Source organism: Hyperoodon ampullatus (genome assembly GCF_949752795.1).
Source record: "Hyperoodon ampullatus genome assembly, chromosome: 11".
Taxonomy (NCBI): Eukaryota; Metazoa; Chordata; class Mammalia; order Artiodactyla; family Ziphiidae; genus Hyperoodon; species Hyperoodon ampullatus.
Genome location: NC_136924.1, coordinates 66,735,134 through 66,761,240, shown reverse-complemented (window position 1 = coordinate 66,761,240; position 26,107 = coordinate 66,735,134). Strand labels below are relative to the sequence as shown.

At 40.6% G+C, this 26,107-nt stretch overlaps 1 protein-coding gene across 2 annotated transcripts; it reads left to right on the top strand.

The window, feature by feature from the left end:
- Window positions 1–1,289: 1,289 nt before the first annotated feature.
- On the top strand, window positions 1,290–25,902 carry KICS2 (KICSTOR subunit 2; the record flags this gene model as incomplete). Of its 2 annotated transcripts, none has more annotated exons than XM_079715256.1 (3): window positions 1,290–1,365; window positions 13,207–13,492; window positions 25,086–25,902. In XM_079715256.1, the coding sequence occupies 3 exons, from the start codon at window positions 1,290–1,292 to the stop codon at window positions 25,900–25,902; spliced, it is 1,179 nt and encodes a 392-aa protein (XP_079571382.1). The 2 variants fall into 2 exon arrangements, with proteins under 2 accessions (XP_079571382.1, XP_079571381.1); XM_079715255.1 differs by having other exon boundaries at window positions 1,290–1,524.
- Window positions 25,903–26,107: the final 205 nt, after the last annotated feature.

Genomic DNA, 26,107 nt, shown 5'->3' with positions numbered 1-26,107 from the left:
GGTTCTCCCAAAAAGATACCATTGCTGCCTCCTTTTTCACCTTTATAACATATAAAATTTCACCTTTACATATAAAATTTCACAGTTAACAAAGTTGATCTTACCCAATTATATTCTTGAGAGCAAGCAACAGGTATACTATATATTCATTAAAATCAAATTATGGGATTTGCATTAAAAGGTAACGATGGCAGAACCGATCTTGTTTGACAAAAAAATGAAAATAGGCAATTCTCTCATTTGTCTAACAAAAATCATTGTGCCATCCATGATGAAAAAATTATAAAGGTGAATGAAACCTAGATTGTGCTTTAGGGAGTTCACTTAGTAGGGGAAAGACACATGAAAATATACGTGTTTAAATACACTATGACTAAAGTGTATAAAATAAAAATAACAAAGAGAAAGGTAAAAACTAAGCGAGCAGTGGGGTAGTGTTTCAAGCAGTGGACATACCTATGAGCTGGGTTTATGGTGTTTCTTAAATGTTTGAGGATTTGTAATTAATCTGAATGACAAAGTGCATCAATTCAGATTCTTTAGCAGAAGTTGCATTAACGTAGCCTTCATTCTGAGAACTTTTTAAGGAAGCCTAATATAGTGTGGGTAGTACGGCCAAGCCTAGGAGCAGCTCTGGTCGGAAGCCCTTTCGTTAGCAGGAACCCGAGATGACTAGAACCTGACAGAGGCGTGAATTAACCCGCCACGGGTGAAAATCAGGCATGGGGGTGAGAGATAAACCTTTACCCACCTGAGGCTTCTATTCTATAAACCACTTACTGGAGTTGGTTTAAAAGCAATGAGGACTACAGACTCCCTGTGAGAGCCAGCACAGTGCCAGGCCCAAGGCTCACCTCGCCGCGCGCCTCAGGCCCCAGCCGAGCCCCGGCCAGATGTTAGGACACGAACTACTGACGTCACGGAAACGTGACGTCACCAGCACTGACGCAGTCTAACAGGGAGGGGCCTCTCAGCTCACCTCAGAACGCCGTCAGCTCCACGGAGCAGCGAGCTGGCCGCCTCGCGCTCTGCCCTGAGGGTCCGAATAGTCAGAGCTGCGGGAACCGATGCGCCGGAGTCGCTCATGAGCTAAGGAGAGGCCATCCCTCTCCCGCCTTGACCCTTAACCGCGCCCTCTCTAAGGCCCAGGCGCGGTCCAGGCGGCCGCGCGCTCACGAGCCCGCCGCTTGCGGCGGTCACGCGCACGCACGCTCGTGCGCCCGTTCCCTGAGAACCCGGAAGTGCGAGGGAGAGGCGAGCCACGTGGGTGGAGCTGGAGCGCAGCTCGCATGGGGGAGTCTATCCCGCTGGCAGCCCCGGTCCCGGTGGAACAGGCGGTGCTGGAGACGTTCTTCTCTCACCTGGGTATCTTCTCTTACGACAAGGCCAAGGACAATGTGGAGAAGGAACGAGAGGCCAACAAGAGCGCGGGGGGCAGCTGGCTGTCGCTGCTGGCGGCCTTGGCCCACCTGGCCGCGGCAGAGAAGGTCTATCACAGCCTCACCTACCTGGGGCAGAAACTAGGTACCTCCGCCCCGCCCCCCGTGCCCCTTGAGGAAGGAAAGGGAGTATATTCCCCCATCGGCAGTGGCTTGGGTTCCCTGTCTCTGTCACTCTTAGCCGCAGGCTCAACTCCGCACTCCCAGGTCTCCTCCCACCGATCCCGTCCTTCCCTCGGCTTCCACAAACCCCGCCCACCGGCCTCCGCGGCAGATAGATTGGCAGTCCGGGTGGATGTTGTTTGCAGGGCTGTGCTTCAAACCGATGGCTGTATCCATTTTGCTCATGCATGGATTGGTGCCATAAATGAGAAGTTAAACTCTATGTCCTCGCTCTCTAACCAGTGACACTGCGGCGAGAGCAGCAAAACTTGGCAATACAACCTAGTTAGAATTCATGAACACTATTGTCTGGCATCTTAAGGCCCCAGAGAGTTACAGACGGAGTCCTACCCCCTCTTCGTAGACCCACAATAAATATCTAATGAATGAAGAGAAAAATGAATGCTGGACAGGAAAGGCAAGAAATATGCCTAACACTAACAAGAGGGGCCTTACAGGGAAAATGGTAAACACTCTTATCATCCCATGATAAATCTTGCCCCTGAAAATAAGATGCAGGAGCTGATTAAGCTGATTTTCACTAGTAGAAACAATTAGTCTGAGTAAATCAGAAGGAAATAATATATGTGAAAGCCAAGGGCTATACATACGAAGTATTACTACTTATAATTACCAATATTATGAATCCCAGAGCTTTTAGAGTTGTTTTAGTACTTTGGCGTATTTTAGACCCTTTAATATCAGAGGCACAGGGTCTGGTATGAATGAAGGACACATAACAGTATAAAATAGAAGTGTACAATTGAGTGCAGATTCCAGTGTGAGTTTCTCCCCCCGTTTCCTTATATTGCCTGAAGGTGACCATGTACATCTTGCTTTCAGTAAACACTCAAGGGGCAGGGCTTTCTGAGATCTTAACTGTGCTCTAGCTTTTCAAACAATAACTTGTTATGTAGTGTGTTGACTTATTGGCGACAACTAGTCAGATAGTTTCACCTTGTGTATTTTTTCCTCCCTTTCTTACAGTGGCACTTCTCAGAAATTTACAATTGCTCTTGCAGTGTTATAATTCCCCTTTCTACAGATTGGCAAATTGTGTGCATGCAGTTGTGCGGGTAGGTGACAGAGCCTATACCAGAATACCTACCTTTGAACTGTCAGATTGTGTTTGTATCCAAATGATTTATAAAAATTGTAGATGTAGTATAATTTACAGTTATATATTAAATAATTTACATATTATTATGTATATATGAAAATGGGGAGGATTCTGGCTGTAAAATCGAAGGTGGGTAATTTTCTTGCAGTTTTAGTGTTTTTAGATTCCCCCGCCTCATGAAGAATGGTGATTGATCCCAGTGCCATGTTTCTTATGTTTTTTTCTTTTAGCTAACCTATGAGGATTTGATAACCTGTGGCCTCACTCCCCAGAAAAATATATATGTAATACAGTTTTGCATGTAATCTGAAAAGGTTCAGTTGGATTTCCTAAAGCCTATGTATAGACTTCAGTTAAGAAATCTACTCTAGTTTAAGTTGTATGTGCCTGGTTTTAGGTGCCTGGCTGTGCCTAAGAACATGCACAAGGCCATCACTGTCTCTGACTTGGGTTTTCTGAAGTGGCTCTTATTATGTAAAGCGATTAGTTCTGCACAGACCCCAGCTTGCATGGGTGAGCCTGAGGGCTGTGCTTTGAAATTGATCCAGGGAGCAGTTTACACTGTGAAACATGCTCAGGCGCTGTTTAGGCTCCCAGCTGATCTGTCACTTCGGTGTAAATGTTCTGAAAATGGCATGTTTAATGCCACATAACTTACTCTCGTGTACAGTAAATGTAGGTTCCAGATGTAAATTTTTAGCTTTGCAATTACCTTACCGTTTTTTGATACTGGAATGTTTGTGATATCAATGTGCTTACAATATGACTTCATGATTATTGAGTTGACTCTCCATTTTCTTAAAAACTTGGGAAAATTTTTGTGTTGCTACTTAAAACAGTCCCATGTTCTTCAACTACTTTGCTATTTAGAACATTTATATGGTTTTCTTTAAAAAGCAAAACAAAAGTTTATGTCTATTTTTTAAACATGTAGAAAGCACGGTTTTAAAAAGTGAGTCTTTTTGACCTCACTTTTGTGACTGGTGTTTATTGGAGACCTTGGCAGTGAATCCTGATTATAGGTGCAAGGGTGGAACTTTAGACAAAGAACAGACCTGACAGGGAGCCTTCTGTTCCTGTCTTGGCTCAGTTGAAAAACTTTGGGGTGAACCCTTATCTTGGAGCCCTCTCTTTACTTTGAGGGGCGAATATATCTATTTGGGGAAAGATCAGTGATTAACGTATGCTGACTCAATACCTGCAGAGGACTTTAGAAGGTCATACTTTTCTCCCCTTTGTTTCACTGCTGGAGAGTTTCCTCAACATCTGGCGGCTGGAAGATACCATGGTAGAAAATGACTTAACTTGAGAAATGATGTTTAAAGGTTATCATTAGCAAGAAGTTGTGGAATAAAATATTCAGTTAGAAGTGCAAAACTTTAATATACTCATTCCTTGAAATTTCATGATGTGAGATAGACTGTCGAAATCTTGAAAAATAATGAGCATTCATAAAACGAGACTTCCATGGAAACAATTCAAAATAATCATATTTTGTAAATTCAAAAAACTGAGACAAGAAGTCTGGTGTCTCTGATTCCTTATTTCCCAGCATGAAGGAAGGCCACTCCCCATTGGATATTCCTAACCAGGGTAGTCACCAAGTAGGCTTGTGCTCCTGAGAGCTTTGAGAAGAGAGACATGTTTAAAACAAATGCGTTGGTGGTCTCTTCCTTCCTTAAAGTGTCAGGTAACTTGGTTTCACATAGTAATAATGGATGTTTATTGATAAGCTTTAAAGGTATTCTTTATATTTATATGGTGTTTCCACACCCCCAGGTAAGGGTAATCTAATGAAGGAAGGTATCCCTTTTTCACCCAGAGTTAAAATTTTCACCAAGTTCACCTTGTTTAACAGCGGAAGTGAGTACACAGTTAAGGTCACCTAGCTATCTATCAAATAGCTAGCTATTCTTTTTACAGTACTTAAGGCTCCCAATTTACCACAGATTTGCAGAAGCCCAACTGTGTAGTATTGAGAGCTTCTTATATCAGTTATAAATGGAAGGGGAAGGGATTAGCAGTATTGATTACGTGCTTTGCTCCAGGTGTGTTACATACCAAATGTTATTTCATTGTGTCTTTTTAGTTTCATGTTAAAACAACAACTAAGGCTCAAAGTGGCTAAGGTTAAGTCCTGTGCACATCACACAGCTTGTAAATTTGGAAGCTCGGATTTGGAACCAAGTCTTTCAGACTTCCAGAGCCTTTAAATTTTACCTGGTACTCTTGCTACCTTCGTAACCTAAGAGATTTTGTCTTACACCTGGGCACAGAGGTCCATTTATTTCATACCATCACTTTACAAAATCTGCAAAGCTAGACTTAATATGGGTGGAGAGGAAAGGCAAACCTTCCAGGATACAGTCCTGTATGGGATATTGGTGTCAGGGTCAATCCACCTGTACCATATGGTTTTTGCTACTATTAGTAGGAGAAATGATGTGAATGCTAGTCAGTCTGGGCAGTATATTGGAGAAAACACTTTTTCAGTATCAGCAGTTTGCCTGTGAAATCAGTAGTAGTAGGGTGACCAACCCTATAGGTTTGCCTGGAGTTGAGGGGCTTTTCAGGACATGGGACTAAGGGTTTCCTGAGAAGCTAGCCTTTCAGTACTAAAACCTGGAAGGTCATGGGTAAACTGGGACAAGGTGGTTGCCATAGTGGTAAGGGATATAAGATTCATTTCTTGAAATACAAATTGGGCAATGAATTGTGAAATGTTTCATTCATTAAGAGGACATTTTACAAATGCCTTGATAAGTAATTTATACTCCTAATTGGTATGTTTAGAATAGTAACTCATTCATTAAAGCATTCTATGAATATCAACAGAAAATTTAAAATGTCATTCATCTCTGAGATTTTTATATATTCCTAAGAATTACTGTTTTAAACCTGCCCTGTTTCTTTTTGTTCTCCTAATGTTTTACCTCTGACCTTTGGTGGGGTACAGAATTGCTTAAGAAAACATGTATAGGGCTTCCCTGGTGGTGCAGTGGTTGAGAGTTCGCCTGCCAATGCAGGGGACGCGGGTTCGTGCCCCGGTCCGGGAAGATCCCACATGCCGCAGAGCAGCTGGGCCTGTAAGCCATGGCCGCTGAGCCTGCGTGTCCAGGGCCTGTGCTCCGCAACGGGAGAGGCCACAACAGTGAGAGGCCCGGGTACCGCAAAAAAAAAAAAAAAAAAAAGAAAACATCTATGAAACTGGCCCCATAATTATTAGAAACATAGTTGATCATGTATTAATACAGAAGTAAAGAAATAATGTCTATGCCATTTGAACCTTTTTGGTTGTTGAAAAGAATGTATGTGGCCTTACTTTTTGCTGATTTCCTTTGGAACCCCTGAGTTACAACATGAGTTACAGCAGCAGTTATTTATAATTGCTTCCTACTGTTTTTTTTTTCTATTTTATTTTCTTTATTTATTTTTGGCTGCTTTGGGTCTTCATTGCTGCGTGTGGGCTTTCTCTAGTTGCGGCGAGCGGGAGCTATTCTTCGATGCGGTGTCCGGGCTTCTCATTGCAGTGGCTTCTCTTGTTGCGGAGCACGGGCTCTAGGCGCGTGGGCTTCAGTAGTTGTGGCCCGCGAGCTCTAGAGCGCAGGCTGAGTAGCTGTGGCACACGGGCTTAGTTGGTCCGCGGTATGTGGGATCTTCCTGGACCAGGGATCAAACCTGTTCCCTGCGTTAGCAGGCGGATTCTTAACCACTGCGCAACCAGAGAAGTCCCACTTCCTACTCTTAATAATTCACAATATGATACTTATTATGACACAACCTGTACTGTCAACCTTGTTAAGAGCACTAACAGTCCCTTTGTTCTCCTGCGATCCCAGTAGTCTGTGTTTTCCATTTTCCCATACAGCTTGAAAGGAGAACGCAACTCCGAAGCAGAAATAAAATTTCCTGATTTACCAGGAGTAACAACAGTGTTTCATAATTGGGTGTTCTCTTTTGTTTTAAATATCTTTATGTGGAAGGAGGGCTTTTTAGATCCAGGTTCATGTCACTTGCAAGGTTAATCATCCTCTGAATTAGATCTGAATCCTCATTGAAGTGGGCTGGGGAAATATTGGTGCATGGGTAAGGAAATTTTGTTTTGAATTTATGAATTTTATTTGTTTTTTTATATAGCAGGCTCTTATTAGTTATCCATTTTATACATATTGTGTATATATGTCAATCCCAATCTCCCAATTCATCACACCACCCCCTGCCACTTTCCTCCCTTGGTGTCCATACGTTTGTTCTCTACATCTGTGACTCAATTTCTGCCCTGCAAACTGGTTCATCTGTACCATTTTTCTAGGTTCCACATATATGCGTTAATATACAATATTTGTTTTTCTCTTTCTGACTTAGTTCACTCTGTATGACAGTCTCTAGATCCATCCACATCTCTACAAATGACCCAATTTTGTTCCTTTTTATGGTTGAGTAATATTCCATCGTATATATGTACCACATCTTCTTTATCCATTCGTCTGTCGATGGGCATTTAGGTTGCTTCCATGTCCTGGCTATTGTAAGTAGTGCTGCAATGAACATTGGAGTGCATGTATCTTTTTCAATTATGGTTTTCTCTAGGTATATGCCCAGTAGTGGGATTGCTAGATCATATGGTAAATCTATTTTTAGTTGTTTAAGGAACATCCATACTGTTCTCCATAGTGGCTGTATCAGTTTACATTCCCACCAACAGTGCAAGAGGGTTCCCTTTTCTCCACACCCTCTCCAGCATTTGTTGTTTGTAGATTTCCTGATGATGCCCATTATAACTGGTGTGAGGTGATACCTCATTGTAGTTTTGATTTGCATTTCTCTAATACTTAGTGACTTTGAGCAGCTTTTCATGTGCTTCTTGGCCATCTGTATGTCTTCTTTGTAGAAATGTCTATTTAGGTCTTCTGCCCATTTTTGGATTGGGTTGTTTGTTTTTTTCATATTGAACTGCATGAGCTGTTTATATATTTTGGAGATTAATCCTCTGTCCATTGATTCATTTGCAAATATTTTCTCCCATTCTGAGGGTTGTCTTTTCATCTTGTTTGTAGTTTCCTTTGCTTTTCAAAAGCTTTTAAGTTTCATTAGGCCCCATTTGTTATTTTTGTTTTTAATTCCATTAGTCTAGGAGGTGGATCAAAAAAGATCTTGCTGTGATTTATGTCAAAGAGTGTTCTTTGTACGTTTTCCTCTAAGAGTTTTATAGTGTCCGGTCTTACATTTAGGTCTCAAATCCATTTTGAGTTTATTTTTGTGTATGGTGTTAGGGAGTGTTCTAATTTCATTCTTTTACATGTAGCTGTCCAGTTTTCCCAGCACCACTTATTGAAGAGACTGTCATTTCTCCATTGTATATCCTTGCCTCCTTTGTCATAGATTAGTTGACCATAGGTGCGTGGGTTTATCTCTGGGCTTTCTATCCTGTTCCACTGATCTATATTTCTGTTTTTGTGCCAGTACCATATTGTCTTGATTACTGTAAATTTGTAGTATAGTCTGAAGTCAGGGAGTCTGATTCCTCCAGCTCTGCTTTTTTCCCTCAGGACTACTTTGGCTGTTTGGGGTCTTTTGTATCTACATACAAATTTTAAGATTTTTTGTTCTAGTTCTGTAAAAAATGCCAATGGTAATTTGATAGGGATTGCATTGAATCTGTAGATGGCTTTGGGTAGTATGGTCATTTTCACCATATTGATTCTTCCAATCCAAGAATATGGTATATCTTTCCATATCTTGGTATCATCTTTAATTTCTTTCATCAGTGTCTTATAGTTTTCTGCATACAGGTCTTTTGTCTCCCTAGGTAGGTTTTATTCCTAGGTATTTTATTCTTTTTGTTGCAGTGGTAAATGGGAGTGTTTCCTTAATTACTCTTTCAGATTTTTCATCATTAGTGTATAGGAATGCAAGAGATTTCTGTGCATTAATTTTGTATCCTGCAACTTTACAAAATTCATTGATTAGCTCGAGTAGTTTTCTGGTGGCATCTTTAGAATTCTCTATGTATAGTATCATGTCATCTGCAAACAGTGACAGTTTACCTTCTTCTTTTCCGATTTGTATTACTTTTATTTCTTTTTCTGATTGCCATGGCTAGGACTTTCAAAACTATTTTCAAAACTATGTTGAATAATAGTGGTAAGAGTGGACATCCTTGTCTTCTTCCTGATCTTAAAGGAAATGCTTTCAGTTTTTCACCATTGAGAATGATGTTTACTGTGGGTTTGTTGTATATGGCCTTCATTATGTTGAGGTAGGTTCTCTCTATGCCCACTTTCTGGAGAGTTTTTATCATAAATGGGTGTTGAATTTTGTCAAAAGCTTTTTCTGCATCTATTGAGATGATCATATGGTTTTTATTCTTCAATTTGTTAATATGGTGTATCACATTGATTGACTTGTGTATTGAAGAATCCTTGCATCCTTGGGATAAATCCCACTTGATCGTGGTGTACGATCCTTTTAATGTGTTGTTGGATTCTGTTTGCTACTATTTTGTTGAGGATTTTTGCATCTATATTCATCAGTGATATTGGTCTGTAATTTTCTTTTTTTGTAGTATCTTTGTCTAGTTTTGGTATCAGGGTGATGGTGGCCTCATAGTATGAGTTTGGGAGTGTTCCTTCCTCTGCAATGTTTTGGAAGAGTTTGAGAAGGATGGGTGTTAGCTCTTCTCTAAATGTTTGATAGAATTCACCTGTGAAGTCATCTGGTCCTGGACTTTTGTTTGTTGGAAGATTTTTAATCACAGTTTCAATTTCATTACTTGTGATTTGTCTGTTCATATTTTCTATTTCTTCCTGGTTCAGTCTTGGAAGGTTATACCATTCTAAGGATTTGTCCATTTCTTCCAGGTTGTCCATTTTATTGGCATAGAGTTGCTTGTGGTAGTCTCTTAGGATGCTTTGTATTTCTGCAGTGTCTGTTGTAACTTCTCCATTTTCATTTCTAATTTTATTTATTTGAGTCCTCTCCCTCTTTTTCTTGATGAGTCTGGCTAATGGCTTATCAATATTGTTTATCTTCTCAAAGAACCAGCTTTTAGTTTTATTGATCTTTGCTATTGTTTTCTTTGTTTCTATTTCATTTATTTCTGCTCTGATCTTTATGATTTCTTTCCTTCTACTAACTTTGGGTTTTGTTTGTTCTTCTTTCTCTAGTTCCTTTAGGTGTAAGGTTAGATTGTTTATTTGAGATGTTTGTTGTTTCTTGAGGTAGGATTGTATTGCTATAAACTTCCCTCTTAGAAGTGCTTTTGCTGCATCCCGTATGTTTTGGCGTAGTGTTTTCATTGTCATTTGTCTCTAGGTATTTTTTGATTTCCTCTTTGATTTCTTCAGTGATCTCTTTGTTATTCAGTAACATATTGTTTAGCTTCCATGTGTTTGTGTTTTTTACGTTTTTTTCCCTGTAGTTGATTTCTAATCTCATAGTGTTGTGGTCAGAAAAGATGCTTGATATGATTTCGATTTTCTTAAATTTACTGAGGCTTGATTTGTGAACCAAGATGTGATCTATCCTGGAGCATGTTCCGTGTGCACTTGAGAAGAAAGTGTAGTCTGCTATATTTGGATGGAATGTCCTTTAAATATCAATTAAGTCTATTTGGTCTATTGTGTCATTTACAGCTTGTGTTTCCTTATAAATTTCTGTTTGGATGATCTGTCCATTGGTGTAAGTGAGGTGTTAAAGTCCCCCACTATTATTGTGTTACTGTCCATTTCCTCTTTTACAGCTGTTAGCAGTTGACTTATGTATTGAGGTGCTCCTATGTTGGGTGCATATATATTTATAATTGTTATATCTTCTTCTTGGTTTGATCCCTTGATCATCATGTAGTGTCCTTCCTTGTCTCTTGTAACGTTCTTTATTTTAAAGTCTATTTTATCTGATATGAGTATTGCTACTCCAGCTTTCTTTTGATTTCCATTTGCATGGAATATCTTTTTCCATCCCCTCACTTTCAGTCTGTATGTTTCCCTAGGTCTGAAGTGGGTCTCTTGTAGACAGCATATATATGGTCTTGCTTTTGTATCCATTCAGCGAGCCTGTGTCTGTTGGTTGGACAGGCTCCACCAAATGGTTAATCCATTCATGTTTAAGGTAATTATCGATATGTATGTTCCTATGACCATTTTCTTTTCTTTTCTTTTTTTTTTTTTTGCTGTACGCGGGCCTCTCACTGTTGTGGCCTCTCCTGTTGCGGAGCACAGGCTCCGGACGCACAGGCTTAGTGGCCATGGCTCACAGGCCCAGCTGCTCCGCAGCATGTGGGATCTTCCCGGACCGGGGCACGATCCCATATCCCCTGTATCAGCATGCGGACTCTCAACCACTGCACCACCAGGGAAGCCTGCTATGACCACTTTCTTAATTGTTTTGGGTTTGTTTTTGTAGCTTCTTTTCTTCTCTTGTGTTTCCCACTTAGAGAAGTTCTTTTAGCATTTGTTGTAGAGCTGGTTTTATGGTGCTGAATTCTCTTAGCTTTTGCTTGTCTGTAAAGCTTTTGATTTCTCCTTCGACTCTGAATGAGATCCTTGCCGGGTAGAGTAATCTTGGTTGTAGGTTCTCCCGTTTCATCACTTTAAATATGTCATGCCACTCCCTTCTGGCTTGTAGAGTTTCTTCTGAGAAATCAGCTGTTAACCTTATGGGAGTTCACTTGTATGTTATTTGTCATTTTCCCCTTGCTGCTTTCAGTAATTTTTCTTCGTCTTTAATTTTTGCCAGTTTGATTACTCTGTGTCTCAGTGTGTTTCTCCTTGGGTTTATCTTGTATGGGACTCTCTGTGCTTCCTGGACTTGGGTGGCTATTTCCTTTCCCATGTTAGGGAAGTTTTCGACTATAATCTCTTCAAATATTTTCTCGGGTCCTTTCTTTCTCTCTCCTCCTTCTGGAACCCCTATAATGCAAATGTTGTTACACTTAATATTGTCCCAGAGGTCTCTTAGGCTGTCTTCATTTCTTTTCATTCTTTTGTCTTTAGTCTGTTCCACAGCAGTGAATTCCACCATTCTGTCTTCCAGGTCACTTATCTGTTCTTTTGCCTTAGTTATTCTGCTATTGATTCCTTCTAGTGTATTTTTCATTTCAGTTATTGTATTGTTCATCTCTGTTTGTGTGTTCTTTAATTCTTCTAGGTCTTTGTTAAACATTTCTTGCATCTTCTTGATCTTTGCCTCCATTTTTTTCCCAAGGTCCTGGATCATCTTCACTCTCATTATTCTGAATTCTTTTTCTGGAAGGTTGCCTATCTCCACTTCATTTAGTTTTTTTTCTGGGGTTTTATGTTGTTCCTTCATCTGGTACATAGTCCTGTGCTTTTTCTTCTTGTCTGTCTTTCTGTGAATGTGGTTTTTGTTCCATAGGCTGCAGGATTGTAGTTCTTGTAGTAGTTCTTCTGCTGTCTGCCCTCTGGTGGATGAGGCTATCTGAGAGGCTTGTGCAAATTTCCTGATGGGAGGGACTGGTGGTGAGTAGAGCTGGCTGTTGCTCTGGTGGGTAGAACTCAGTAAAACTTTAATCCGCTTGTCTGCTGATGGGTGGGGCTTGGTTCCCTCCCTGTTGGTTGTTTGGCCTGAGGCGACCCAACACTGGAGCCTACCCGGGCTCTTTGGTGGGACTAATGGCGGACTCTGGGAGTGCTCACGCCAAGGAGTACTTCCCAGAACTTCTGCTGCCAGTGTCCTTGTCCTCAGGGTGAGACACAACCACCCCCACCTCTGCAGGAGACCCTCCAAGACTAGCAGATAGGTCTGTTCTGTCTCCTGTGGGGTCACTGCTGCTTCCCCTGGGTCCCGATGCACACACTACTTTGTGTGTGCCCTCCAAGAGTGGAGTCTCTGTTTCCCCAGTCCTGTCGAAGTCCTGCAATCAAATCCCACCAGCTTTCAAAGTCTGATTCTCTAGGAATTCCTCCTCTCGTTGCCAGACCCCCAGGTTGGGAAGCCTGACGTGGGGCTCAGAACTTTCACTCCAGTGGGTGGACTTCTGTGCATGTGTTCTCCAGTTTGTGAGTCACCCACCCAGCAGTTATGGGATTTGATTTTATTGTGATAGCGCCCCTCCTACCATCTCACTGTGGCTTCTCCTTTGTCTTTGTATGTGGGGTATTTTTTTTGGTGAGTTCCAGTGTCTTCCTGTCGATAATTGTTCAGCAGTTAATTGTGATTCCGGTGCTCTCGCAAGAGGGAGTGAGAGCATATCCTTCTAGTACACCATCTTGAACCATTCTCCTGGGTAAGGAAATTATACACAGGTCCACCACTACACTGAATTGTACTGGCGTTAATTTACTCTACAGTGAAATTATGAATCAAAAAATATTTAAATCCAAATCATAGAAGTCAGAGAACATGATAGATGAAAACTCGTTGAGCTCAGCAGTTTAGAGTCTTTCCTTTTGGATGCTGAGAGGTGTTTTGTACTTCCAGTTTCTCTACCTTACCTGTCATGTGCTTATGTCATTTGTCTACCAGGGGGCCAGTCTTTCTTCAGCAGGAAGGACTCCATCCGCACCATCTATACTTCCCTGCATAATGAGCTGAAGAAGGTGGTGACTGGCCGTGGTGCCCTTGGTGGGACCATACCTCACGTGGAAGAGCTCCTTTCCCACCTGTCAGAGCAGCTCTGCTTCTTTGTTCAGGCTCGGATGGAGATCGCAGACTTCTATGAGAAGATGTACACCCTCAGCACACAGAAGTTCATCAATGCCGAAGAGCTCGTTGGCCTTTTAGACACCATCCTCAAGAAATACAGCTCCAGGTCAGTGTAGGGGAGGAGGGAGGGAGGGACAGAATGTGGCAGCCTCACAACCCCACACAGAGTCTCAGTCTTCCCCACACCCCTGCGGAAATCTGTGATGGCATAACTGTGAAGGAGAAATAGCTGTTTTACATTTTATACACATCAATTAATCAACAGGTATACATTAGACATCTTCTTCGGGCTTAGTTAACACCATGCTGGATGGATGCTTCTCTGAGCAGCAGCAAAAGGTCGAGAATGAAGTAATCCTTAAAAGTTGTAACTGTTTTTTCTGCTTATGAAAGAATTCACACAACAACAACAGAATTGTATATCAAATAGTGTGACTTTTTAATAAACCACTATTCAAATAAATGTCCCTTTCAAAGTCATCACCTTGGTGAGTTATCCACTTGATTCCTCTGATGGAGCCATTACTTAACATGTGTAGGGAGCTCCTTTATAATTGCTTTCAGCACCTGTCACATAGTTTTGATTTTGTCTTAAACTTCCTTGGTGGAGGCAGGCATCTGTGCTTTAGAGGAGGGCATGTTTTTTTGATAGTCAAAAAGATATTTGTAGCCAGTTTAATTTTTTTTAAAAAGATGTTGATCAACTGGAAAAATTTATTTGAAGGAAATTGCTGCTTATAAAGTGAGACTGGTTGTAATGTATTGCTCACTGCCTGGCCCAAAAAGCAGTTCCAAAAGAATTTGAGTAGTGTTGTGAACATCATTGACTGTGAATGACTCAGTTCTATTTTTGGGTCCTTGGAGCCTGGCTTAGAGCCTTGCACATAGTAGGTGCTCAGTAATTTTATGATGAATTAAATGGAAAGTGATGCTAATCATTGGAGAAATGCAAATCAAAACTACAATGAGGTATCACCTCACACCAGTCAGAATGGCCATCGTCAAAGAATCTACAAACAATAAATGCTGGAGAGGGTGTGGAGAAAAGGGAACCCTCTTGCACTGTTGGTGGGAATGTAGATTGATACAGCCACTATGGAGAACAGTATGGAGGGGCCTTAAAAAACTAAAAATAGAATTACCATATGACCCAGCAATCCCACTACTGGGCATATACCCTGAGAAAACCATAATTCAAAAAGAGACATGTACCACAATGTTCACTGCAGCACTATTTACAATAGCCAGGACATGGAAGCAACCTAAGTGTCCATCGACGGATGTATAAAGAAGATGTGGCACATATATACAATGGAATATTACTCAGCCATAAAAAAGAAATGAAATTGAATTATTTGTATTGAGGTGGATGGACCTAGAGTCTGTCATACAAAGTGAAGTAAGTCAGAAAGAGAAACACAAACACTGTATACTAACACATGTCTATGGAATCTAAAAAAAAAGAAAAAAAAAAGTCATGAAGAACCTAAAGGCAGGATGGGAATAAAGATGCAGACCTACTAGAGGATAGACTTGAGGACACAGGGAGGGGGAAGGGTAAGCTGGGACGAAGTGAGAGAGTGGCATGGACATATATACACTACCAAATGTAAAATAGATAGCTAGTGGGAAGCAGCCGCATAGCACAGGGAGATCAGCTCGGTGCTTTGTGGCCACACAGAAGGGTGGGATAGGGAGGGTGGGAGGGAGATGCAAGAGGGAAGAGATATGGGGATGTGTGTATATGTATAGCTGATTCACTTTGTTATACAGCAGAAACTAACACACCATTGTAAAACAATTATACTGCAATAAAGATGTTAAAAACAAAAAAAACCAAAAAGAGTCATGTACCACAATGTTCATTGTAACACTGTTTACAATAACCAGAACATGGAAGCAACCTAAGTATCCATTGACAGATGAATGGATAAAGAAGATGTGGCACATATATACAATGGAATATTACTCAGCCATAAAATGAAACGAAATTGAGTTATTTGTAGTGAGGTGGATGGACCTAGAGTCTGTTGTACAGAATAAAGTAAGTCAGAAAGAGAAAAACAAATACCATATGCTAATACATATATATGGAATCTAAAAAAACAAATGGTTCTGATGAACCTAGGGGCAGGACAGGAATAATGACACAGATGTAGAGAATGGACTCGAGGACACGGGGAGGGGGAAGGGTAAGCTGGGACGAAGTGAGAGAGTAACATTGACATGTATACACTACCAAATGTAAAATAGATAGCTAGTGGGAAGCAGCTGCATAGCATAAGGAGATCACCTCGGTGCTTTGTGACCACCTAGAGGGGTGGATAGGGAGGGTGGGAGGGAATTGCAAGAGGGAAGAGATATGGGGATATATGTATATGTATAGCTGATTCACTTTGTTATACAGCAGAAACTAACACAACATTGTAAAGCAATTATACTCCAATAAAGATGTTTTAAAAAATTAAATAAATAAATGGAAAGTGATGACTTTGAAGGATACCACTCCTTTGGATATATGAGTTCAGATATGTTTGCTTAAAAAAGAAAGGCAGATATATTCATTTATATTCCCAAATTAAGCCTAATACTCATCTGATTAATGGACCGGGGGAAGTAGGCTAAGTGGAGAGATTAAAAGAGACTTCACAGAGGAGGTAGAATCTGAGAAGACTTTTAAGGGTAGGTAGGATTTTGAAAGAAAAGGCAGGTAGAAAGCATAGGTTCCTCCATATCTGTGACTCCACATCCAGAGATTCAAAGTATTGAATATATTACCTACTAAAATATGTTACCTCCTAAAATATATTACATACATGGGTTTGTAATATATTTTACATGTGTATATAAGTGGACCTGTGCAGTTCAAACCCATGTATGTCATTCAAGGGTCAGCTGTATTCTAAATTTATATTTATTTTTAGTAGGTAATGTGTTAACATGGCTCAAAATTTATGAAGTACAAAAACATGCAGTAGTGAAAAGTCTCCCTTCTGCCCCTGTTCCTCAGCTACTTAATTTCTTTCCTAGGAGTCAATGAATGTTAACAAGTTCTGTCATTCTCAAGAGATAGTCTATGCATATAAATACACACATTTCCTTTTTTTAAACAAATTTTACATGTTTACAAATTTTTTTATCTTTGGAAATTTTTTTATTTCTCCCTCAAATCTGATTAGTATATGTTTTCTTTTAATAAAATAATTTATTTTAAACCAAAAACTACAGTACAGTTGGAGCTGTGATTCTCAAGAGGAAGAGATCTTATGTGGTGATTCCCAAATGCTAACGTGAAAGTGTTTTGCTGAACCATTTTGGGAGCTTAAGAAAAATACTGTTACCTGAGCCCTTCTTCTTTCCCAAGAGAGTAACATTCAGTGATTTTGGGTTGGGTGCCTAGAGACCTGTCTGTTTTAAAAGTTCCCTGTGATACTGATACATAAGTCTGCAAGAAAAATTGGATAAATAAGGAAAAGATGCCAACATTAGGATATACTGGTTATTGAACATTACCAATGTGTGTGCAAGTGCCTGTGTGTATGTTGTGTCATAGTAATGAATGGTTATTACTATATAATTGTTTTTATTTTTATTTTATTAGATTTGTGACCTATCATCTTTGAACCTTCTTTGAAACATCCCACTTCTCAGAGGCCTGGGAATTTCTTCCATTGAAGTAGCAAAAGCCCAGGTTTCATTCTTGAAGATCTTAGGGCAGAACTTGGCAGTACCCCTTATCCTGCTGAGTGGATACTGATGGAGCTGGCTGTAAATCACATATGGTCAATAGGTGTTTTCAGCTATTGTCTCCACCCTCCACCAATGCTACCTTTGTCTACTTAATAGGGAATTAATGATCACAGACACATCCTAGCCTAAAAATTATCTACAGTAGAGGCTTTGGGTTCATTTGACCAACATAAATTCTTTAGTTTAGAATTTCTGAAAAGTTGAAATTCTGTATACTATATTCATTTTCTTTGGGAAGTGAAATTATTTTAGATATAAATTAACATGATTTGCCCTTTGCTTTCAGAGATGAAGGGGAGTCATGTTTTGTTTTTCTCCTCTGGAAGCCAGGTGTGCTCAGAGTAGAATGGTGTTAAAGGTTTCCTCTTTTGGCAAACTTATTACATTATTAAGCAAATGTAAATTGTTTAAGAATCGCAGTCATTTGTGATGCTGCATTTCAAATTGAATAATTAACGTTAATCATTTGAGTTTTCATTGTGTACCCTTTAGAAGAAAAAACATGGATTAACTCATGCAGAGTCAGGGTATCTACTACTCCTTGAATACTTCTGAGGAGAAGTAGAACTTGGGTTTTTATTTGCAAGGAAGTATCAGTGGAACATTTTTTGATTCAGTAGAATTTGTTTTGAATTTATTTACCTGTTTTGTACAGTGGACATAAAAGAAAATTCTGGCTAATCTTTCTACTTCATGGTTAAAACAAAACTGGAAGATAGATTATAAATGCAATTTAATATATACTCTCCTAAATCAAGAACTTTTAATTGAAGTATAGTTGATACACAATGTTATATAAGTTTCAGGTGTACCGTATAGTGATTCACAATTTTTAAATGTTATACTCCATTTATAGTTATTATGAAATATTGGCTGTATTCCCTGTGTTGTATCATATATCCCCCCCCTTTTTTTTTTTTGGCCATGCCGCGCAGCATGCAGGATCCTAGTTCCTTGACCAGGGATCAAACCCGTGCCCCCTGCAGTAGAAGCACAGAGTCTTAACCACTGGACTGCCAGCGAAGTCCCATATATCCTTGTAGCTTATTTTAAATATAATAGTTTGTACCTCGTAATCCTCTCCCCCTATATTGCGCCTCCCCCTTCCCTCTCCCCACTGGAAACCACTAGCTTTACAACATGATTTTTAAGAAATAATTTTTTTTAAAGAAGTCAGCAATTATTCATTCTAGACAGCTTTTAAAAATCCATCTGGTATGGCAATAATATTCTTTTTTTTTTTTTTTTTTTTTTTTTTGCGGTATATGGGCCTCCCACTGTCGTGGCCTCCCCCGCTGCGGAGCACAGGCTCCGGACGTGCAGGCCCAGCGGCCATGGCTCACGGGTCCAGCCGCTGAGCGGCATGTGGGATCCTCCCGGACCGGGGCACGAACCCGCGTCTCCTGCATCGGCAGGCAGACTCTCAACCACTGCGCCACCAGGGAAGCCCCGGCAATAATATTCTATTAAATGATTTTTATTCTTTAATCATAATTTTGTAGCTAGGATTTAAAGAGCATTTTTTTAAAACTGAGTTACATAAATTTCTGTTTGCATTTTAGGAAGCACATTTTTTTTGACCTGAATGCTTCAAATGACAGAATTCTCACCAAGGGCAGAACAGTGATTTGTTTAGTCTTTATGCCCTTTTTCCTTCAAAAAAAAGATTCATGATGATAAGACTGTTAATGAAACAGTTAGTTGCATGTGTGTAGTTCAACAAGGTTAATTTAACTGTTGCCCACTGAAAATTTCATAAGCAAAACCAGCAATAGTACGATTTCTGTAGGATGCGTTCTATTCTAGGTATTTGACTCTCCTAGATCTTAACAGTGGAGACTCAAGGGTTTCTGTGATCTTGCCCAAGCCCAACTTTTCAAATTATCTAAGGCCCATCAAATGCCTTAAATTGCACTCAAACTCCTAGTAAAAAGGAAGCAGCTTCAGAGAGAAAACTTTGAGGATTTTAAGCAGAAGCCAAAAAAACAGTCCATAATCTAATGTATTCCCCATAAGGAAATTTGCCATTTCCTACCTTGGTTCCTGTTACTTAGTTTGCTTAGAATGTCCTCCAATTTGTAGGGGAGGAAAAAATATCTTTTTCCTTTACTCTTCTAAGTATCTCAGCTGGGGGCCCTTTAACAAAAGACAGATTAACAAGAGAAAAGCATACAAAAATGTATTTTAATATAGGCTTTATGTGGCATGGAGCCTTCTAAGGAAATGAAGACCCAAAGAAGTTGTTAAACCTGTGTTTTTATGCTAGATTTGATGAAGAGTGAGAGTTGTGGAAAAATGTGCTAGGATGAAAAATGGTATGAGCTAAGTGTACTAAACTGGGGGAAACAGCAAGGCCGTTAGTTCAGATTTCTCTCTGTGACCTTATGCCTTTGGAGATAAGGATGCTCCTTTCCTCAGGGTACAAGGAGGGAACCTCTTACTTGAGGATTTTATGATCTGCTTCAGGAGAGGGTCAGAAAGTCCTTCCTGCATATGTCATTTCTCAAATTCATTCAGCTTAAAATAGTCAGTATACCAAGATGCCATATTTTGGGGTAGCATGTTCTGAACCTCATCAAGTTCTATCATGTGTCAATTAGCTGTTGCCACAATTATTTTGTATAACAGACTACCCCCAAAATCACACTTTGGGGCTTGCAGGTCAATTGGGAGTTGTCTGACGTAGGCTGGGCTTAACTGGGTAGCTCTGCTGAACACCATTGGTCTCATTGGGCTTGGCTTATTGCTGTGAGTTTTGGGCTTGATCAGCTACACGTGTGTTCGTTCTGAGCCCAAGGTTAGAGGGGAAGCAGCTACCCAGTGATGATGCCCAAGTGCCAAAGAACAAGCCCAATCAAGCTCATTTTAAGCCTTTGCTTGCATCAGATCTGTTAACATCCCTTTGGCCAAAGCAAGTCACATAGCCCGATCCGTGGTCCAGGGGTGGGAAAGTACACTCTACCTCTGGTGGGAGAGGCTTCAAAATCACACAGCAAAGGGTGTGGAATCAGGGGTTTTTAAGAACTGGGGCCAGAAATTTAAGCTGTCATCTTCACGTGGCTAAATCCTACCTGTTCTTTAAGCTTTATGACTCAGTTGAAATCCTGTCTCCTCTATGACCTGCACAATCTTTCAACCAAAAGGAATTGCTCCTTTTTGTAAACTGTTAGTTGCTTTGTACCCCTCGTAAGAGATGTATTACTTCCTGCTTATATCCATTATAAATATCTCCTTCTACCAGAGGAGGTCCTGTAGGGCAAACCTTTGGCTAATTCATCTTTATATCTTCAATGTAATTATATCTAAAAACTAGTAAAGTGATTGTTTTAAGTGAGATTATGGATTTTTAAAATGTGGTGAAATATACATAACAAAATTTACTTCTTTAACCATTTTTAAGTGTACAGTTTTTGTGTGTTTTTTGGGTTTTTTTGATTTTTTTAAATTTTATTGTTTTGTTGTAATAAAACATACATAATTTAAAAGTTATCACCTTAACCATTTTAAGTGTGCAGTTGAGTGGCATTAAGTACATTCACAATGTTGTGCAACCATCACCACCATCCATTTCCAGAATTTTTTTTTAATCATCCAAACAGAAACTCTGTACTCACTCAGCAATAACAGCCTATTCTCCCCTCTACTCAGCCTCTGGTAACCTCCATTCTAATTTCTGTCCCTGTGAATTTGCCTCTTTGGTGTCTCTCATACAAGTGGAATCATGTGACATCAGTCCTCTTGTGTCAGGCTGATTTCACTTAGCATAATGTTTCCAAGGTTCATCCATGTTGTAGCATGCATCAGTACTTTGTGTTTTTTTTAATGGCTGCATAACGTTTTGTTGCTTAAGTATACAGTTTTGTGACATTCATATATTCACATGGTACTACAGTTTTATTTTTAATTGGGCTTCTGACTTCTCACATGCATGGGACCTGCATGGTTCTTTTGGAAGGAACTCCTTGATGGGGATTTGTGAAGGAGGGAGTGCATGCTGGAGCTCCCTTCCTCTCTCTCTCTTTTTCTTTCTTTTTGGCTTTTTTTTTTTTTTTGGAGCAGATGTTCTCTGCAAATAGTTGTCAATTTATTCTGTATTCAGGCTCTTTCAAGCTGTATGTTTTTGGATTACAACAGTTTAACAGACCCCACTACGGTGTGAGATGTGAATAGGTATGAGGCACAGAGTGGGAATGGGAAAATGATACAACATAATGCTAATCTCAGAGTCTTGGCAGAATAACATTAGCATGAATTTTTAGCTCTTCTTACGGATGAAAAGTAGCTTCGGCATTCACATTCATCCTAATAAATGTTGAACATTTAAACACTTTTCTATATATGTATACGGAAGAGCTTGTGCAAAATTCTTTCTAAAGGTTTGTACAGAGAAGAGAATTCATATTCTTTCAAGGAGAACGTTGGATATAAATGATGATTTCCAGCTGGAAACAGAAAAATCACTCAGAGTATTGTTATTTGTGGTAGAATGAAACCATTTTCCTCTTATTAACAGTCTTACTGTGTTCATAGCTCCTTGGCAGATTTTCATGATATCCATGATTGTAGAATCTGGTGATACTTAAAGCTCATTGAGTGTCAAGTTGCCTAAAGGCTAAGGTGGTAGGAGCATTTCTCAGAATGCAAAGATTCTGAGACATGCTATAGTGTGTGTGTGTGTGTGTGTGTGTGAGAGAGAGAGAGAGAGAGAGAGAGAGAGAGAGAGAGAGAGAGAGAGGCTTTCTTTTTTTACAAATTAATTAATTTATTTATCTTTGGCTGTGCTGGGTCCTTGCCACTGCGCGGGCCCTCTCCAGCTGTGGCGAGCGGGGCGCCACTCCTCGCTGCGGTGCGCGGGCCTCCCATTGTGGCGCCTCCCCCCACCGCGGAGCAGGGGCTCCAGGCGCAGGGGCCTCAGTAGTTGTGGCTCACGGGCTCCAGGGCGCAGGCTCATTAGCTGTGCTGCACGGGCTCAGCCGCTCCACAGCACGTGGGATCCTCCCAGACCAGGGCTTGAACCCATGTCCCCCGCATTGGCAGGCGGACCCCCAACCACTGTGCCACCAGGGAAGTCCCGTGTTAGGCTTTCTTAACGTTTACTTCAAAGTATGTAATGTTTGAAGAGTCCAAATTAGTTAATTAATTGAGTACATGAACTAGAGGATTTGAGATCTGGTTTATCTTTCTGATTCTTTGAGTGTATTATTAGACTACACCTCCCACCCATGTTTTAGCTTCCTTATCCTGAAGGATGTTGATTGTAAAATACCAGTAATAGAAAAAAAACAATGTGTTATTGTTACGTGAATAGCTACATCCTATTTATCACATGATAATCAGTTTCTATCATATAATATCCAACCTAGTTTGGGCTCTCTTAATCATAATCCCATTTGTTTAAATAGATTTTTTAAAACTCTAGATATACTTGTGATGATTTTTTTTTCCTAATTGTTTAATTGATAACCAGGATTTTCCTCTTCAACCAGGGCCAAAACAGATGTGTAAGAATCTTCTATCTCATTGACAGTGAAGCAATTAAATTACATGGGCTCAGGCCTGTAAATCATCTCCCATGGTGCCTGGGGCATACGATATGCTTGGGAAATGCTAGATCTTGCCCACACCTTCAAAATGGGGTCACTTGCTAAGATAATTCCTGAAACCTCTGCAGATGCTTTGGAACTTGAGGAAGAGTGTTAAGGGCTTCATGTAGGCTCCTTGAGAAGGAGGTGCATCAGGCCAGGCAGACACTGAAACTCCCTGGGCATTTCTCAGAAGAAAAAGATGAGCAAGAAAGTTCTAAGTGGTCCCTACAGAAAGGACTCTCCTCATTCAGTCCTTTGTCACACTTGATATTAGCCAAAAGGCTGAGAAGCGATAACCATTCCATCTCATTGTTACAGAACTTCATTTAGGTCATAAACAACAGAGTCAATGAGGCAGAAACTAGGATTCAGATCTTAACAGTTTAGTTACCACATTTACCGAGTTTCTACTACGTGCTGCGTGTTTGAGAGATGGAGTGAAGGAAGAACGCAGCTTTTACTTCCCCTCAGAAGGAGCTCAAAGCAAGGGTGACCCTATGTCCCAGTTTGTCTGATAAGTTATACGATTAAGCTACAAAGGGGAAGACAGGTATTAAGAAACTAGAAGATATAATTAGAGGGCCTGACCTAGTCTGGGGGAGGACAAAGAAGACGTTTTGAAGGAAGTGACTCTAAGAGGAGACCTGAAGTAGCAGAAAGAAGTGTTGATGGAAAAGGCTTAGGCTCTCACTGGCCTCAGGGTCTTTGCATATGCCCGTTATCCCCTCTGCCTGGGAGAGAGGACCTTCCCACAGCCTGTCCCCTTCCCCCTCAATTTACTAGACAAGTGAAGTAAAAAACGTTTTACAAACAGCAGGTAGCAGTCCATGAGTCATAAAATTAAGTTAGTAGTAATCTAATTAAAATATATATATTATTAAATATCAAGAGTACATTGTGCATAGTAAGGGTAAATGTGAAATTTTAAAACCTTTTATTTATTGGTATATGCACTTCATCACAATATAAAGTGTATTTCTTACTGTAGATCATGGTCAAAATTTTTAAAAAACATTTTGTCTAGAACAAATAGAAATGAAATCGTGCTATTACCTTAACCTTCTCTGGGATACCATCGCATTTTTAGTTATTTAATGTATGGAGAAAGTGAGAAGAATGAGAATGTGGCTCAAGCTGAGGAGGGACCAGGTTATTCGAGGCCTCGTAAGCCTTTTTAAGGATTTTAGATTTTATCCTGAGATAAATGGAAAGTGGTTGAAGTATAAGATTTTAAAAATTTAGCCACGATTTTGTTTTTAACTATGATTAAATATGGGGGGAATTTGAGAACTAGGAGTGAGTAAGGGCTTTCTGATAAATGTTCTATTCCTTTATTTTTTTATTTTTTGGCTGTTTTGTTGCTGCATGCGGGCTTTCTTTAGTTGGGGTGAGCCGGGGCTACTCTGTTGCGGGGTGTGGGCTTCTCACTGCGGTGGCTTCTCTTGTTGTGGAGCACGGGCTGTAAGTGCGTGGGCTTCAGTAATTGTGGCACGCAGGCTCAGTAGTTCTGGCTCTTGGGCTCTAGAGTGCAGGCTCAGTAGTTGTGGTGCACGGGCTTAGTTGCTCCGCGGCATGTGGGATCTTCCCGGACCAGGGCTCGAACCTGTGTCCCCTGCATTGGCAGGTGGATTCTTAACTACTGTGCCACCAGGGAAGCCCTATTCCTTTAATAAACATTTATGGATTGTATACTGTTTCAGTTGGTTTATAGTCTCTATTCTCATCTGCAAAATAGGTTTCATAATACCTTTTGGAGTTACTGTGAACATTAAATAAGTTGATATGTGTTATGTACACATTTAAGAGATGTTTTAGTGACCTTTTCTTTGCCTCTTTAGGACCACGCCCTGAAAATAAGTTGCCTTGTTTTGTCATACAATTCCCAGAATAAATAAAATAAGTTAAGAAAGACTTATAGTGGGAATTCTCTGGTGGTCCAGCGGCTAAGACTCGGTGCTTTCACTGCCGTGGGCCCGGGTTTGAACACGGGTCAGGGAACTAAGATACCACGAGCCGTGAGACGCGGCCTCAAACAAACAAAACAAAAAACCCCAAGAAAGACTTACAGCTAATTCAGTTTCTCTGTATTTGAACAGAAGGTAGTGGCTATTCTCAGTTTTTGGGTTTTTTTTAACATCAGGCTATTTCCACAGGAGACTATGGTGCTGACATAATTCTGAGATGGCGAAGTTATATCAGAATGACCTTTTAAATAAATCAACATGGAATCTTTCCATCTTTCCTTCCCCCGCCCCCAAACATAGTATTAGTCTGACCACACTGTTTGTGTTTTTTTGAGGATAGAAAGTGTCACTGTGGGGTCACATTTCCACTCATTTCTGTTAATTCCCCTTCCCCCTTTAGATTTCACCACCCCATCCTCAGTCCTTTGGAAAGCAGTTTCCAGCTGGAGGTCGACGTACTGAGTCATCTCCTGAAGGCCCAGGCTCAGGTCTCCGAGTGGAAGTTCCTCCCGTCTCTGGTTAACTTACACAGCGCTCACACCAAGCTGCAGACTTGGGGCCAGATCTTTGAAAAGCAACGGGAGACCAAGAAACATCTGTTTGGAGGGCAGTCCCAGAAGGCCATTCAGCCCCCACACCTTTTCCTTTGGCTGCTGAAACTCAAAAACATGCTTCTTGCCAAATTTAGCTTCTACTTTCACGAGGCACTGAGCCGACAAACGACTGCTTCAGAAATGAAAGCGCTGACTGCAAAAGCCAACCCAGACCTCTTTGGAAAGATTTCCAGCTTCATCAGGAAATACGACGCTGCCAACGTGTCCTTAATCTTTGACAACCAGGGTTCCGAGAGCTTTCAGGGTCATGGCTACCACCACCCCCATTCCTACAGAGAGGCCCCAAAGGGTGTGGATCAGTATCCAGCCGTGGTATCTCTGCCCAGCGACAGGCCTGTCCTGCACTGGCCCAATGTCATCATGATCATGACAGACCGCACGTCCGACCTGAACAGCTTGGAGAAAGTGGTCCACTTCTATGATGACAAAGTTCAGAGCACCTACTTCCTTACCCGCCCAGAACCCCACTTTACTATTGTTGTCATTTTCGAGTCAAAGAAATCCGAAAGAGACTCCCACTTTATTTCCTTCCTTAGTGAGATCTCACTTGCCCTTAAGAACCCCAAGGTTTTTGCGAGTCTGAAACCTGGATCCAAAGGTTAGCAGGTGATTTTTGTGAAAGGTTTTCAAGACTGGAACTTGTGTTCTTAATTGCTCTAACGATCTACAGTGGTCTGTGATTAGAGTTTGCATCCACCTGTGCTTCTTTCAGATCTAAATTAAAGACACATCCTCCCTAATTGTGTTGCACCCTTTATAAGCAGTTAAGGCCAGCTGAGTTACGTATCCAAAGAGTAAGCTAGGTGAT